General features: G+C 36.9%; 3 protein-coding genes across 3 annotated transcripts; 2 read left to right on the top strand and 1 right to left on the bottom strand.

Annotated features, from left to right (window-relative positions):
- Nucleotides 1–8: 8 nt before the first annotated feature.
- LOC107642386 ((DL)-glycerol-3-phosphatase 2) lies at nucleotides 9–2,959 on the bottom strand. The gene is made up of 6 exons (XM_016345725.3): nucleotides 2,812–2,959; nucleotides 2,373–2,597; nucleotides 1,974–2,034; nucleotides 1,712–1,859; nucleotides 1,435–1,514; nucleotides 9–378 (listed from the first exon to the last, which is right to left on the bottom strand). The coding sequence occupies exons 1-6, from the start codon at nucleotides 2,888–2,890 to the stop codon at nucleotides 261–263; spliced, it is 711 nt and encodes a 236-aa protein (XP_016201211.1). The 5' UTR covers nucleotides 2,891–2,959; the 3' UTR covers nucleotides 9–260.
- A 293-nt stretch (nucleotides 2,960–3,252) lies between these two features.
- On the top strand, nucleotides 3,253–3,903 carry LOC107642375 (histone H4). Its single transcript, XM_016345712.3, has one exon. The coding sequence runs from the start codon at nucleotides 3,314–3,316 to the stop codon at nucleotides 3,623–3,625; it is 312 nt and encodes a 103-aa protein (XP_016201198.1). The 5' UTR covers nucleotides 3,253–3,313; the 3' UTR covers nucleotides 3,626–3,903.
- A 1,253-nt stretch (nucleotides 3,904–5,156) lies between these two features.
- On the top strand, nucleotides 5,157–5,719 carry LOC107642366 (histone H4). The gene has a single exon (XM_016345701.3). It carries the CDS (start codon nucleotides 5,231–5,233, stop codon nucleotides 5,540–5,542), a length of 312 nt encoding a protein of 103 aa, XP_016201187.1. The 5' UTR covers nucleotides 5,157–5,230; the 3' UTR covers nucleotides 5,543–5,719.
- Nucleotides 5,720–17,021: the final 11,302 nt, after the last annotated feature.

Below are 17,021 nucleotides of genomic sequence, written 5' to 3'. Positions count from 1 at the left end.
ATAGACCATGGTCCCAAATCTAAAGCCGTATTGGTGAAAGGTGATGGCAACATTATTAGTAGCAGTATTATCAAGAACACAGAATATGAACGTCAAACAATGTAATAGCTGACAATGCAGCAAAAAGAGACAGAAACTGACATTCTATGGAAATGGATTAATGAGTCATAAATATAGTTGTACATCAGTGGTGCCAGCTTTTTTCTGACCGCAGTGGAAACTGTACGGCATCTGGAGGTTTAACTTGAGCTTCCATTATCTTAGAAGGGTGGTAAACCCCATTCACTAGGGTTGAAATCCATTAATGAGTTTAAGACTAGATCTGCTGTATCATGAAAAGACTTGTCCAGTCTTGGATCCGGAACCATAACAACAAACCTGTGTGACAGACACGTAACAGAAAGAGATCAACATCAAGAATAAATTTAAATCTCTACTACTACATCAAATTGCACAATGTATCTATATTTATCCAAACAACATGCAACTGAATATTGATTTAGGCAAGAAATAGGAACAAGTAAAAACGCTACCATCATTACATAGTGTTCAGAGGTACCCGTATCACATTGAATGCTATATTACCATCAGATCAATATCAGACAAAATTTTGTATCCATTTTCTGTTAAGCATGGGGTTTGAGTGATCACTTTGCTTTTCATTTTTCAAATGATATTATTAGCCCGCTCACGAGTTAGACTTAGATGTAGTACTAAGTTCTTAACTTTTGAAACTAAATAGTGTAACATAATTCTTAAAATATTAGAGCTTATCATGCTTGAAATTCCACCAATACCATGCAAGCCATTAGCCACCTCAAACTTTCGGAGCTAACAAATGAGGAGGATTTCAATTCTTGGAATGTTTATAGATAAGAAATCAATTCATAATTAAGTAAGCAATAACAGATTCCTACTTTGATAACAGAACAGTTGGGACGATCTATCAGTCTCAAGAGATCCCTTTTTTCAGTGATTGCATCTGGTTGGCAGAACTTATCATCTGCCGCTAAAAATTAGCTTAGTTTCCACTCAAACTTAAGCCATCATTAGAATATAAAAGATGGTGGAAGTCAAATCCGCTAACTTGCCTGTGAACACTAATATTTACAATTCATAGTTTTCACTCCTAGGACATACTAAACATATTGCACAACGGTGTCGTGTATCGTATATACTAGAGTTTAGAGAAAGAGGTAGAGAAAGAAATGATCCTAAATTCCTAATTCAAAGTGACATAAAGTCAATACAAAGATGCAATCTGTAATAACTGTTAGGAAGCAATAATGCGACATATGGAACTGATAAATCTATCAACTTATATCCATTCTATTAAATGTTGGAAAATGTTTTTGGAAACAAAATTTGTTTAGATGAAAAAATGAAAATAAAAGAAAAGAACAGGGATATTTTTCAATGGCTCAATCTACTTACATCCCAGCATTTTTAGCTGCAAGAACTCCTGAAGGTGCATCTTCAAAAACAAGAACGTTAGAAGGATCTGCCGGTCCACCCTGTTGACCAGCTGAACATTAACTACAACATCACCATATACAACTACTAACTACAGAGTTTGAAATAAAACAACTAAAAACGAATTCAATACCAAGTTCAGATTAGGAAAAAGAAAAGTCAATTGTAACCATTCAATCTGCAGTCATTTTTGTCATCTGGTAATTGTAAGGTATTCATAACATGGTAATTGGTATACCTCAAATCTCTTGGCTGCTGCAAGAAATACATCTGGAGATGGTTTGCCTTGTTTAACTTCAAGGTCATCACCAAGAACAACATGATGCATCAAAGCAAAGAGTTCACCATGTCTTTGAGTTTTCAATTCAAAGTGTCGCTTGTGAGAACTGTAGATTAAATTTCAATACAACTTCATAAAAAAATTTCCTTCCATGCATGACAGAAAACAATTGCTTCTTTATACATCAAAACAAAAACGACAAGAATCAGAAAAAACATACCCAGTTGCCAAGGCAATCGGAACACCTTTTGCATGTAAATGTCTGAGTAAACGATCAGCACCTATAATATACAAACCAAACAGGGACAATATATAAGCATGGTTGCATATGAAAACAGAAAACTAACCCTTGACAGCAGAGCCAATTTCACCGCTGTCTAAGATATGTGTTTCAAAGCAGCCAAGCATGGCGACATTGATTTAATTTACTGATATTGCAAAACAAAAAAGTGTCCCGATCTAAGCTACTGCTATTAAAGGCATCCATTTAACAATGCCTGTTTGATAGCATTCTCTAATGATCTTAAATGCCAATTCCAGAATTCTAGTTTCCATAGTTACTAGGGATAGGAATGTTAAATAGAAAAAGAGGTCCAATCTACATTTTTTCAAAATATACCTGGCATGAGCTCACTTGTTGGGAACAATTCCTGAAGCATCTCCTCTCTTTCAACCAAAAACTGCTCGGCGCTAAGAGAATCGCTAATTCCACTCTCTTCAACGAAAACCCTAGCAGCTTCTATTGCTTTCCTTCCCATCATCTTGGCCTTGAGGCTCCAATCGAATGTTTTGTTGTATCTGGCTAGTATCTTTTCCTGAACCTCAGTGTAGAATTTCTCCGTGTCTGCAAAAAAGCGTAATTCTCCATCATAATCATAAATCTCCCTAGCAATAGCACTTGAAATGCAGTTGTTGAATGCATGACTTATGCAAGTAATGTAACAGAAAAGAAAAGAGCCGATTCAGAATCCTAAACTTGGCAAAGCTAATAAGAGTGAACGAAGCTGGAGACAAATGGAGAGTATCACATACGAGTAGTGTATAGTAGAGAGAGGTACCGAGCAAGAGACCGTCCATGTCGAAAATGACGTGGGTGATTTGTTTTCTGAGTGAGTTGGGTGCACAAGAATTCGCCATTGCGCTGCGAACAGAGAGAGATCTGATTGGGAAGGAATATTTCTGCCCTGTTCTCTCCTCCAGGTTGCCGATATGGGCTTCTGTTACAAATTTTAGCATAGATGGGTGGGCTTTTTTTGTAGCCCATTATCACTACTTCAGCCCAAAAAAGGGGCTTATTTTCGGACCAAAAATCCCGCGCACACAATCACTCACCACGAATTAGTTTTTGCCGTATATGTCCAATCACAATGAAGCATTTCAGATCCAACGGTGAAAACGTGGAAGTAACTCAGTGACACGGATAAGCATCGAATCCAACGGTAGCAAGTGTATCGTCTCATGTTATATAAGCTCCAGATCCCAACTTCATCTCTCACTTCTCACTACACTCGTCACTCATTGTATTTCATTTGGAGTAGCGTCCATCAGCATCTGCGAGCCATGTCTGGAAGAGGAAAGGGAGGTAAGGGCCTTGGAAAGGGAGGAGCTAAGCGTCACCGTAAGGTACTGAGGGATAACATCCAGGGTATCACCAAACCCGCCATTCGCCGTCTCGCAAGGCGTGGCGGTGTCAAGCGTATCAGCGGTCTCATTTACGAGGAGACACGTGGTGTTCTCAAGATCTTCCTTGAGAACGTCATTCGCGACGCCGTGACCTACACTGAGCACGCTCGCCGCAAGACAGTTACTGCCATGGATGTCGTCTATGCACTCAAGAGGCAAGGCAGGACTCTCTATGGTTTTGGAGGCTAAGCTTCATCAAAAATTGGGGATTTTTAGCATTGTTTACGAAATTAGGTTTATTATAGTCTCCGCTTCGATGAATTTGCTTTTGTTCATATTATATTGTGGACTAGCTCTTCAATTGAGTATTTAACAATGCTTTTAGTTGGCTCTGAGTTTATATTGTGGATTAGTCATAGGTAGAAGTTGTGGTTTCAATCTGATTTTGTAACCAACCTCAGAGTTGTAGCTCTGGTTTCGTGCAATTCGAAATTTATGATAGTATATGGTGTTCCGTTCTGCCTTAATTCTCCAAGTCTATGACGAATTATAGCATATTTGGTGATAATTGTCTGTTATTAATGAGTGTACATTCTTGATTGTTCATACCTGGTCTGCACTGGTTGAAACAATCTTAGTCTTTTTTTTTGTATGTTTGGAGTTGAACTATGTTCTGAATCTTTCTGAAATGTTTGCTTGCAATTAATTAAGGAATTATGGGCACATTAGCTGCATTTTGCTGTATGTTTTATTATAATATTCACTCGTTAATAAAAAACTAACTTTGTTCTTCACGATGGAGAATTTTCTACTTCTCTGCTAGTTGAGAATGGAGATTCTCAAACACACGTATGTTCCAGACAGAATGGAGACCAAATGAAACTGACAATAAATTGTTTTCCTTCTTAAAAAAATGTTTATGACGACTGAAATTGGCCCAAATTGTTAGTGACAAAAAAAGATTTTCGACCATAAATATACACAATGATCCAATTTAGCGTATAAGTAAGCCGAAACATATATGACATTGTACACCAAAAAGAAAAAAAAAATATGACATTAATGAACTAGAGAATTTAGAATGTAGATTTGGAATAGGTGTTACACAACATATACAAGGGCTAGGTAGAATAACAACCAAAATCGTGGATATATATAGAAAGAATAAATATAGGGAGCCAATGGCTTATGCGTATAATGTGTACAATGAAGGTTTAGGAAGTATTAGAGATATGATCATTAGTGTTACATTGTCCTGTCAGGTTACGCTTTTGGAATGAGTGGTTTCATGATATGGTATTAGATTTCTAGATCCGAAAAGTCAAAAGTTGAGTGCTTTCATGATATGATATTAGATTTCTAGATCCAAAAAGTCAAGAGTTTGATCTTTAGTGAACTCCAAAATCAGCTTTAAGCTTTTGGGATAAATGGTTTTATGACATGAGATATTTATTATCCCTAATATCCGGATAGTTATTCTAGATAGTATGAGTGATGTTCATTTTATTCATGGACCAAAGATTTAGCCCATTGTACACATCGTATGCTGGCAGCACTACTCTAATTTATTAGTCGTTTTCAAATAAAAATGAGAAGAGCGGTCTTTGGTATTTACCCTTAAATAATTCCAAATTTTCAAATCCCCCGCGATGCCTACATTACCATTTCAGCCAATCAAAATGAAGCATTCCAAATCCAACGATCCCCCTTTACAAACAACTCCGTCACACAGATCACTACCCAACCCAACCATCATACCTTATAAAACCTCGCAGATCCTCCACATTTTAACTCGTCATATTTTGCCCATTAATTCCACATCGTATTATTTGCCTCAACAAAAAGCTATCAACCATGTCCGGAAGAGGAAAGGGTGGCAAGGGCCTCGGAAAGGGAGGAGCTAAGCGCCACCGTAAGGTTCTGAGGGATAACATCCAGGGTATCACCAAGCCCGCCATTCGCCGTCTTGCAAGGCGTGGTGGTGTCAAGCGTATCAGCGGTCTCATCTACGAGGAGACACGTGGCGTTCTCAAGATCTTCCTTGAGAACGTCATTCGCGATGCCGTCACTTACACCGAGCACGCTCGCCGTAAGACAGTTACTGCCATGGATGTCGTCTACGCACTCAAGAGGCAGGGCAGGACCCTCTATGGATTTGGAGGCTAAATGAACTTCTCTTAATTTGGGATTTTAGGGTTTAGATTTATTTTCCTAGTTTTAAATTCGATTTTCTGGATGTCCCTCTTTAGGGACTTGTTTTGTTGATACGAGATTATGACTCTTTGAATGAATGGTGTAAGGCTTTTACTATCAGTGGTATAAATGAAAACTGATTGTTTCCTATTTTCTGAATGTGCTGACTTTTATTAGTTCAATTGGCTCTTTTTTTGTTGTTGTAGCTTGCAGATTCTTATTATCTGAATATTTATTTGTTTTTGGGTACTAGCTTCTATCTTTGTATAATGTTATGCTTGGAGGATTGTTCTTATGTAAGATTAATGTGAATTTTGATTTGTAACATAAATGTGATTTAGTGCATCTTAATAGGTTTTGTTTTTAGTATTTTCATCTAAATGTTTGACAAGGCTATTTTAAATTGAGGCAATCGGTAAGGTATAACTTATTAGAAGCTCAAATTCTCAACAAGACTACTTTAGATCTGAATTTGTTAAAAGTTGTAAAATTGTAATAAATAAGTTACCACACTTGTGAGCAAAAAAGAAAATCGTGTTGCATCTGGCTTTTTATTCGGCTACCATATGAAATCAGAGTATTCTCGGAATAATTAAAAAAAAAAAGGTATTCTCTCACAAATATTAGCAAATACCAAGTGTACAACAACAAAATTTTGTCTCATTAGGTAGAGTCACTTGAGTCAGTTACATGGATCAAACGATATCATTGAACTCTATCATATATTATCCCTAAAGAGCGATCGTTTACATGTAGATATCGTTTGACCACCTCATATATAGTATTCTTATGTTTTTCTTTATCTTTCACCTTTTATCTATCATCTATCTTATCCACTCTCCTAACTGATTGTTCTGGCGCTCCTCTTCTCACATGTCCAAATCACCTAATATGCGATTTTACTATTTTTTCTACAATAGATACTACTCCAACTCTCTCTGTTATATTTTCGTTCCTTATTATATCTAATCGCATATGATCACTCATTCATCTCAACACTTTCATTTCTGTCACACTTAACTTATGTTCATGCTTTTCTTTGGCCGCCCAACACTATGTACCATAAAGCATAACCGGTCTGATAGCAGTGCAATAGAACTTACCTCTAAATTTTAAAGGTACTTTTTTGTCACATATAAAACCAGACGCACTCTGCCATTTTGACCAACCTGTTTGGATTCTATAATTTACATCATATTCAATATCTTCATTATCCTGCATAATGCATTCAAGATACTTAAAACTTTTAACTTTTTGTAGGATGTTTCTCCAATCTTCACCTCTATATTAGGATTTTCCCTTCGGTAGTCGAACTTACATTCCATATATTCCGTCTTGCTACAGTTTGTGCGCAGACCATATACTTCTAGAGCTTCTTTCTATAAATCCAACTTCTTATTTAAGTCTTCTATTGACTTTCCCATAAGAACGATATCATTGGCAAAAAATATGCACCATGATACAGGCTCTTGGATATGCTCTATAAGTACTTCCAAAACTAATGTGAAAAAGTATGGACTTAAGGATTATCTCTAGTGTAATCTTATAGAAATATATGCGATCCTTACTCTCTTCCTTTCTAAAACTTTCCATAAGACTTCCCTTGGCACCCTATCGTACGCTTTTTCCAAATCAATAAACACCATATGTAGATCCCTTTTATTACTACGATACATCTCTATCATCCTTTTTAACAGGTATGTCGCTTCAGTGGTGGATCTGTCTGACATAAAACTAAATTGATTCTCTGTTACTTGTGCCTCTTGTCTCAACCTCCGTTCTATCACCCTTTTCCATAACTTCATGATATGACTTAGGGGTGGCGAAACGGGTCGAACCCGCCGGGTTAAACCGCCAAAACCGCCAAAAACGGCGGGTCGGGGCGAGATTTTGAACCCGCCAAATTTTAAAAACCCGCCAAAACCGCGGGCCAAGGCGGGGCGGGGCGGGCTGGCCCGGCGGGCTGACATATTGTTTTTTTAAAGGGTAATTTCGTAAATTTGCAAGTGATATATAAATAGGAAAATTAGGTTTTCCTTCTCCTCCTTCCCACAAACAGCCGGCCCTAGCCCCCTAACCCTTCGTCCCTTACTCCTTTCCCAGTTTCCCTGACCGGCGACCCTGACTCCCTGAGATGCCAGAGACGGTGAGACCTCAGAACGACGGACCCTGACCCCTGGCTTCATCCTTCAACAGCTCAGCTCCCTGTCTGTCCTCACTCCTCGGCAGACCCACACCTGTGACACCCACACCCACACGGTGCTACTGTGGACTGCGGAGCTGCCTCGCCTCGGTGCCTCCTGAAGTCCTTCTCAGCCTGTCAGCCACACCCACACGGCAGACGGCACACCCACACGGCCACACCCGACCTAACGCAGTAGCGCCGGTCACTCAGCTCAGCCACACCCACACCCCCGCCGGCCAGACCTTTCGCTGACCCACTCCCTCCTCACTCGCTCCTCCTCACTCCTCAGCAGCTCGGCTCCCTCTTCACTCGCTCCTCCCTGCGGCGGCCTTTCCTCACTCGCTCCTCTCTGGCGCCTCTGCCTCTCTTCTTCCTTTCTCTCCTCCTGTCGTCGTCGGCAGTTTTGTCTCGTCGGTGCCTCTGCTCGGCGGTTCTGTGACTGGCGGACTCCTGGAATCGCTCCTCTCTCCTCCTCTTCCTGCTCGACGGCTCTGCCATTACAGTAAGTGATTTACATTTTCCATGTCAATTTGTTCAGCCTGATTTGAGTTTTCTGCAACTGGGAATTATTGTTTGATTATGTTTGAATATTATTTTTTTGCCTGATTTGAGTTTTCTGCAATTGGGTATTATTGTTTGATTATGTTTGAAACTTTGAATATTGTTTTTCTGCCTGATTTGATTATGTTTCTGCAACTGGGTATTATTGTTTGATTATGTTATGTTTGAATATTGTTTTTCTGCCTGATTTGAGTTTTTTGCAACTGGGTATTATTGTTTTTCTGCCTGATTTGAGTTTTTTGCAACTGGGTATTATTGTTTGATTATGTTTGAAACTTTAAATATTGTTTTTCTGCCTGATTTGATTATGTTTCTGCAATTGGGTATTATTGTTTGATTATGTTTGAATATTGTTTTTTTGCCTGATTTGAGTTTTCTGCAACTGGGTATTATGATTATGTTTGAATATTATTTTTTTTCTGCCTGATTTGAGTTTTCTGCAACTGGGTATTATTGTTTGATTATGTTTGAAACTTTGAATATTGTTTTTCTGCCTGATTTGATTATGTTTCTGCAACTGGGTATTATTTAGTTAGTACTAAATTACTTATTGATTATGTTTGATTATTGTTTGAATATTTTTGACTGATTTAAACATTTTTATGTATTGAGATTATTTAGATTGAGCTGTTGATTCTGTAATGGATAATTCTGTCTCTATGGAAGTTGATGGTGGAAATGCAACACAAAATCCTGAAAATATGGAAAGATCTGAAACGACTGAAGATATTAGAAAGAAAAAGACGAAGGCAACAACATCTGATGTGTGGAGATATTTCACAAAGCTTGGACCTGGTGATGATGGAATAGATCGTGCTCAATGTGATGGATGCAAACAGAAGTTTAAGGCTGGTGGTAAACAATATGGGACATCGACACTTAAGCGTCATTTAGACAGGTGCGTGAAAATAGACTTCGAGGATATTGGTCAAACTTTGATAGAAATGCAAAATAAAATGGGGGCTCTCAAGATAGATAATCATGTATCGCGTGAGATGTTTGCTGCCTTTGTGATTGATTGTGATGTTCCCTTTTCTATTGTTGAAAATCAGAAATTTAGGAATTGGGTAAAATACATCAGTCCAACTCTAGGCCTAATTACTAGAAATACTCTTAAGGAGGATGTGCTGAAAATTTACTTAAGGAAAAAAGATAAGCTTAAAAGTACTTTATTAGCCATTCCTAATAGAGTTTGTTTGACTTCTGATTTGTGGACATCCATCACTACAGAGGGTTATTTATGCCTAACTGCTCACTTTGTTGATTTGAATTGGAAATTGCAAAGTAAAATTTTGAGTTTTTGTCATATGCCTCCTCCTCACACGGGATTTGAGTTGTCTTCCAAGATTTTTGAGCTTTTAAATGAATGGGGAATTGAAAAGAAGATTATGACTCTTACACTAGATAACGCATCTGCTAATGATACATGCCAAGATCATTTGAAAAGTACATTAAATATGCATGATTGGTTGTTGTGTGATGGGGAGTTCTTTCATATTCGATGTTCTGCTCATATCTTGAATCTTATTGTGCAAGATGGATTAAAAATTGCTCATGATGCACTGGATAAGATTAGGAAAAGTGTGAAATATGTAAGGGGATCAGAGAGTAGAATGATAAGGTTTAAAGAATGTGTTTCAGCGATTCAGGGTTTGACTTTTACAAGTGGGTTGCATCTAGATGTTACTACTCGATGGAATTCTACGTACATTATGCTCGAAAGTGCTATCAAGTATCGGAAGGCCTTTGAGTATTTGAAGGCAACCGACCATGCTTATAAGTATTGTCCTTCGGTTGATGAATGGGGGAGAGCTGAAAAGATATGTGAATTTTTATACCCCTTTTATGAAACTACTAATTTGATTTCTGGCACATCTTACCCTACTTCAAATTTGTATTTTCTACAAGTCTATCATATTCAATGTGTTTTGATGGGAAGTTTGAGAAGTGAAGATGAGCTTCTAAGGAGCATGGGAGAAAAGATGATGAACAAATTTAAGAAGTATTGGGAAAAGTATAGTGTCATTCTTGCATTTGGTGCTATTCTTGATCCTAGACTTAAGATTTCTACTTTAGAGCTTATGTATGAAGAGATTGATGTTGAGACTGCAAAAGGGAAGGTGGAACATGTGAAAAAGAAATTATATAAGCTTTTTGAAAAATATGACAAGAATTCTCTTCCAACTGTTCAAGCACAAGGACCTAGTAATCAATCTTCATCCATGGCCCATACCCCTAAAAGTGCAAGCAAGAAGCGACTTGCGATTGTTGGTGTAAGTAATGTCTAACATATTTAAATTCTCTTATTAATTGTCATTATTCTATCCTAACAAGATGTGATTATTTCTATTTTGATAGAAATTGATGAAACGTAACCATCAAGCTGAGGTCTCTAGTGGAAAGAATCCACTTGATACATACTTGGAGGAGCCACTTTTGTCAAAGGATTGCTTTGAAGATTTAGATGTTTTGGAATGGTGGAAATTATATGAGAGTCGTTATCCGAAGTTATCAATCATGGCACGTGACTTATTGAGTATTCCAATTACTACGGTTGCATCGGAATCTGCCTTTAGTATTGGAGCTCATGTCATTAACAAATATAGAAGTCGAATGTTGCCAGAAAATGTTGAGGCTGTGATTTGTACTCGCAATTGGAATAAAGGCTTTGTTGATGGTAATTACATTGTTAGTTACTAATTTAATATTTATATGACATTTAAGTATTTATATCTTGTTCTAAATTCGGGTATTCTTCTAATTGTAGGTGAAGGCGAAAGTGAAGATGTGAATCCTCAAGGTGCTAGGCGAGGCGGTGTTTCAACTTCTGGATCAGATTCAAATTTTGTTGATTTAGAAGTTGATAATTAATTTATGTGTGTTGATTTAAGGTTTTTTTGGGTATCTTGTTGATTTATGAATTATGTTGTGTTTTGTTTTAATTATAGTAGGATTTATGTGTGGATTATATGTTTGTTTTGTTATTATTATGCAGTTATGTTTGAGACTTTGAGACTTATTATTTGTTATGTTATTTTTATTATTGCTAATTTCAATCAAAAAAATTATTATGGTTAATTATAATTTTTTTATGGATTAATAATTAATTTAGAATATTACTCTATATATTAAAAAACCAATTCGATGAAATAATTTTATTATAAAATAAAATAATTGTTAGTTCTTAGTGCGTTAAATTTAATTTTATCATAAAAAAAATGGTTAAAAAAAAAAAAGAGGCGGGCCAGCCCGCCAACCCGCCAGTCCGCCCTTTGGCGGGGCGGGGTAGCAAGTTGAGCCCATATCAATTTGGCGGGGCGGGCCAGCCCGCCCCATATTTGGGCGGGCTTTGGCGGGGCGGGGCGGGGCGGGGCGGGCCAGCCCGTTTTGCCACCCCTAATATGACTCATGAGCTTGATCCCTCTATTTTTTTCGCAACTTTGTATATATCCCTTATTCTTGTAGATATGTATCAATGTGCTCTTTCTCCACTCATCTAAAATCTTCTGACCTTAAAATATCATTAAAAAGCTTGGTTAACCAACTGAAGCCTTTCTCTCCAAAACTCTTCCAAACTTCAATCAGAATATTATCGGGTCTTACTGCCTTGCCATTTTTCATCTGCCTTATAGCCTCGTGCATAACCGACCGAGACTCGGAAGAGTCTTCTGTTATCCGTTAAATAACTCGTTGATGTAGCTCTTCTACCTTTCATTAATATTCTCCGCTTGAGCCAAAACATCTCCGTCTTTATCCTTTATGCACTTAACCTGATCAAAGTCTATTGTTCTTTTTTCACGGCTCTTTGCGATTCTATATATACATTTTTCTCCTTCTTCCGTGCCTAAAGACTAGTAGAGACTTTCATATGCTCTTGTTCTTACTTCACTTACAGTTACTTTTGTCTCTTTGTTAGTCGCTTTATATTTTTCCCAATTATTTGCATTACAGCACAAAGATCACTCCTTAAAGCACTCCCTTTTTGTCTTTATCTTTTCTTTTACACTCGCGTTCTACCACCAGGACCCCTTGTCTCTTGGTCCCATCCCTCTAGATTAGTCTTGTATTTGTGAAATGAACTTATTTAACTCTAAGCCATTGTTAGTTCATGGATATTAATAGGTTTTTTTATTGTGCTTGTGCTGATGAATTGTTGCTTACCATGATGTCATACAAAACTATTTTAAACAGTTTGTAATATTTGCTTGTATGGATTATTATGCTTTTGTGCAACCATAGAATTTTAGATAAACATATATATACATTGGATTATTTTGTTGGCATTATTGATTGTATCCTCAAGTTTAGTGATAAGCATACATTAAGGGGGAGTTACCCTTATGAAAAAGAGGGAGAGCACATCAAGTTAAATTGGTATCATTAAAGGAAAGTCTGTGAATTTTTTTTCTATTTCAATTCCTTTGATTATTACCTCATATATAATATTTGTCATTAAGGGAGAGATTGTTGAGTTAAGAATACAATTAATTTAATGATGATGATAAATATTGATTTATTGGGTTAACTACCCAATTGGGTTTAATTATTTCATTTAGTGATGCAGGCCCAAAATAATTATGCAGCAGCCCAAACCAAGTTCAAATAGGAATTTATGTTGTTTTGGATATAGTAACAAGGAGAAAGAGAAGTCCACTAACTCTCCAGATCCATAAAACAAGTGGATGGCTCCATGAGAAATCAAGGAGGGCTTCAGGTCATAAAATGATGAATCAAGCCCATGATTCATAACAAGTCCAAGAAGAAATACAACTTCATTTGCATCTGAACCTTTCCACCACTACCGAACTAAAATTCTATTTTTTCTCTCTTTTCTCTTTCACATCACCCATGTAGTTTTTCCAAAAGGAAGAAATCAACAGTTGGAATCCTAAGTGTCCTTCGGGTATAACACAGAGAAGAAAAAGAGAGTTTGTTGATGATGCAGGCCAATTAAATAAAGCATCCCAAACAAACAAAAAAACAAGAAAAGAGGAGCTGCCCATATCTTCAATCGAAGCCCAAGTGAAAGTAACAAACATATCTATTGGGCCGAATGAATTGACAAGAAAATCCAAGCCCAATGCAATTCATCCAAGTTGAAGCCAACGTTCACATTTCTTACTTCAGTTAGATTCTTGTGGAAAGAGAGAGAGTTTCTTCTTCCTAGTTCTTTCACCAGAGAAGAAAGAAAGAGAAAGGTTCATCATGAAAGCAAGGTCATATCACTCTAATCAAAGCATGTTTAACAAAGTCAAATGTTAAAGGTAAATAACTTCCATTTGTATACAATTTGATTTCTTCACTCCTTCTCCTACTCTCTGCGACACCATTTCTGGAAAGAAGAAGAAACTGGGGATGGATTAGCTTTGCTTTAAATCAATAGCTCAAAGTGTTACTTGGAGCCAAAGCACCTTATCAAAGGTGTGGATTTGGGATTGTCACTAAGAAGACATCTTTTTTATACTCAGTGGACCTCGGTCAAAGCAAATGAAGCAGTTTCAAAATTCCTAATTTTGGAGATGATTGAAGAAAAAGGAGGCATGATTTCTGAGATCTCAAAGTCCAAGGAGTTGACTAGAGATAAACCCTATTTGGCTCTCAGCATAAGGTACAAAAAGAAAATTGCTTCTCTATTTTGGACAAAGAGAGAGAACCCGAGAGAAAGAGCAAAGGGTGAATCCTCACTACTGAGTTTGAAGTCTTGGAAGCATTGCACCTACACTAAAGAGAGCACTCTGCCAAGATGAAGAACAATGTTTTGAAGTCTTGTGAATCATCATCTCCTTCATTGTTTATTGCTTGTGTTTCTATTTTGATGCATATATTTCTTTGTTTTCTTTAAGAGGTAAAAGGCAAGAAAGAAAGATATTATGAAAAAGCCATAGAATGAAAAAGGTTGAGTGAAACACTTGAGAGAAAAGCCAAGAGTGATTTCAGATTTTTTTTTGTTGTATTTTCTGTGTTGTATCAAGTACCTGAGAGGTATCCCTTGCTAAGTTGGGTAAGCACTTAGTGTGTCTAGTTTAGGTAGTTACATAACCAAATCAAGTTCAGGTTGGAGCTTGAAGTGTCTCAGATAGGATTACGTAGAGTCCTAGAGAATTGGTGTTTGTAATACTTAAAAGATAGTGAAAATTCCACTAACGTTGTGGTGGAGACTGGATGTAGATTGCATGGCACAAGGCAATTGAACCAGGATATATGGCTGTGTCAACTTCTTTTTTTCTCTGCTTTAGTTCTATTTTCTATTTTTTGTGAGACAAATCGAAATTGTCTCCTGCATAATATGCTGTGCAGACCAAACTGAAGCCAAATTTTATTTTTATGTTTTAAGGCTTAATTAATCAAAATGAAAAAGGCCATAGATTCAACCTCATTCTCTAAACCTTCTGGAACCTTCACACCTCAATTAGCATTAGCCTATATCATTACCATCTAATATCATCATCATATCTCTTATTTCTCTTCTCGAGTGACCGAACCAAATGGAGAAAGAAAAAAGAGAGGGAGCTTGTGACCGAACCAAATGACACACGACCCTTTTTCTAATCACCACTAATCATCATCTTTACTTTATTTTTTATTTCATTCACTGAGCCTTAGAAAATAAGAGAGAGACCGAAACTTTTCTGCAAGAAACCGTGACCCTCACAAAAACTTTCGGCTTCATTTTTTTGCGATTCGTAACCCTATCAACGCCTACAAGTACTTGTAGAGGTCATGTTCGACATACTTCAACTGGAGAATTAGCGCCTGCAAGAAGTAGAAACTTGCGAGTTGGATTGCGTCGGGTGCGGGTCGAAACCGACAAATGAGCTCATTACCTGCAATAGGGCTAGATGTAACAACCAAATTTCCGACAGGTCTGGATCACTGCTAGTCATCAAGTGTCACCTCTTAATAATCATATAAAATTCTAGACTCGATAATATTTACTACCTATGAGCCTTTCGTACTAACAGAATCACGTATGTTAGCGTGTTTTTATCATATGTTTTTCTTAGTAAACCCGTTAGCAGCAACCAAAACATCATCAGAGATATATAATATAAAGTAAATAGCAAACTAACGGCAAAATTAAAATAGCAACAAGATTACAAAAAAGCTTTCATACATATATACGTCTTAAGTTAGTTCATCATCATCAATCAAGATCACATCTAACAATTACCCATAGCCAATCTATAATCCTATCCCTTACCTCTTTTGAAGTTCAAAATCCTGTTTGCGCCTCTTCCTTGAATTAGAAACCCTAACCACATGAAATTGAAGCTTCGATAAGCCCTTTTAGCTTCGGTCAACCCCCATCTCATGCCATCACTATGTTCCTCTTGCTGCTCTGATTGATGGTGAACAAGAAGAATTGGAAAGACTCCTCCTTAACTTTCTTTTGGCGTCACCCCTACTCCCTCTGTCGTTCTCCTGCTCTGTCGTTCCCGTTTCTATTTTTTGTGTGTTGAAAAGAATACCCAAAAGAAGGGGTGGACATATAAATAGGAGAAGAAGAAGTGGGATGAGGTGGTGAAGAGAGTTGCGTGGTTTCTCCTACAGAGAACACCTAATCAGAGCCCATCATGACATGAGGAAACCAAGAGGTGTAACCTTGGTTGGGGGGTTTCTCTCTGTTTCGGTTATCAGAGGAAGGATGAAGAAGATTAAGGCTTTAATTATGTAGGTTCCTGATGATGTGTATGCTTATAGTTCGGTTGAATCGAAAAAAAAAAGCGGTTTAATGTATTGGTTCATATTTGACTAATCTTTAATGATATATTTGTACTTCTCTTTAATTAATTCATCAAATGAATAATTAAAGATATAATATTCTGTGACGTTTGATAAAAAAAATGTGGAGAAAGAAAAAGAAAATCATCGCTATATAATGGAAGAAAAACCGGTTTGGTTATGAAATGATCGAGTTTGTTTGGTACGGTTTTCAGGTATATCTATTCTTTTCACTTATCAAGTCTAAATTCGCCTTATTATTTTATGATGAGGTGATTCTCAAATATTTATCAAATTTCTTATCACAGAATTTCTGAGGAGAATCCTGTGGAGAATCGGGGTATTATACTAGACATGTATCATACTCGTTTACGTATACTTTTCTATGATTGTGTGTGTATGCTTCCTGACTTGTGATTTCATTGCATTCTGTGATTTGTTATGGTTGTGCATGTGTGCTTTCTGATTTATTTTTACTTGTATCTTTGGTTTGTTAAAAGTTGTTTGTATTCCAGACTTTGTTGATGTTAGCTAAGTATAATAAAGAATAAAATGAACTTAACTTCTAATCCCGACCCTATTAAGAATTCTCCAATTTTTACCCCCTATTTCCACCCCTTTCAGCTATCGGTGCGAAGGCTTATTATGAAACTGCAAGAGTATAGAAGAATATGTTTGCAAGTTGAGTCGTTGTTAGAATGTATTTTCCCCCTTGCCTTGTTAGTTGGAGTTTTATTCAGAGGGGGTAGGGTTTGTAATTAGTTTTGTATGTAATACTATAATATATTATTAATATTAAATACGTGGATATGCGATATTCTGTTCTTGTTGAAAAAGTATTTTAACTTTTAGTAAAATTATTGATAGATTAACGTGTAAAGACTCAATATTAAATAGATAATAAAGGAATTAGGTTGGTAACACCTTACTTTTGGTACGATCATGATGTACTGAAAGTTGGGTCATTACATACATGATGTTAAT

Source organism: Arachis ipaensis, chromosome B1, assembly GCF_059453495.1.
Source record: "Arachis ipaensis isolate K30076 ecotype BB chromosome B1, ASM5945349v1, whole genome shotgun sequence".
NCBI classification, from domain to species: Eukaryota; Viridiplantae; Streptophyta; class Magnoliopsida; order Fabales; family Fabaceae; genus Arachis; species Arachis ipaensis.
The sequence above is the reverse complement of the archived record's forward strand: the minus strand, read 5'-3'. Positions and strand labels throughout refer to the sequence as shown.

Bases quoted from the DNA above. Each gene is read 5' to 3' on its own strand.
- LOC107642386 (XM_016345725.3), bottom strand. From the start codon at position 2,890: ATGGCGAATTCTTGTGCACCCAACTCACTCAGAAAACAAATCACCCAC. The intron at 2,598-2,811 runs GTACCTCTCTCT...GCTTTTTTGCAG, and splicing joins CATGGACGGTCTCTTGCTCG to ACACGGAGAAATTCTACACT. The intron at 1,515-1,711 runs GTATACCAATTA...GCTGGTCAACAG, and splicing joins CAGCAGCCAAGAGATTTGAG to GGTGGACCGGCAGATCCTTC.
- LOC107642375 (XM_016345712.3), top strand. From the start codon at position 3,314: ATGTCTGGAAGAGGAAAGGGAGGTAAGGGCCTTGGAAAGGGAGGAGCT.
- LOC107642366 (XM_016345701.3), top strand. From the start codon at position 5,231: ATGTCCGGAAGAGGAAAGGGTGGCAAGGGCCTCGGAAAGGGAGGAGCT.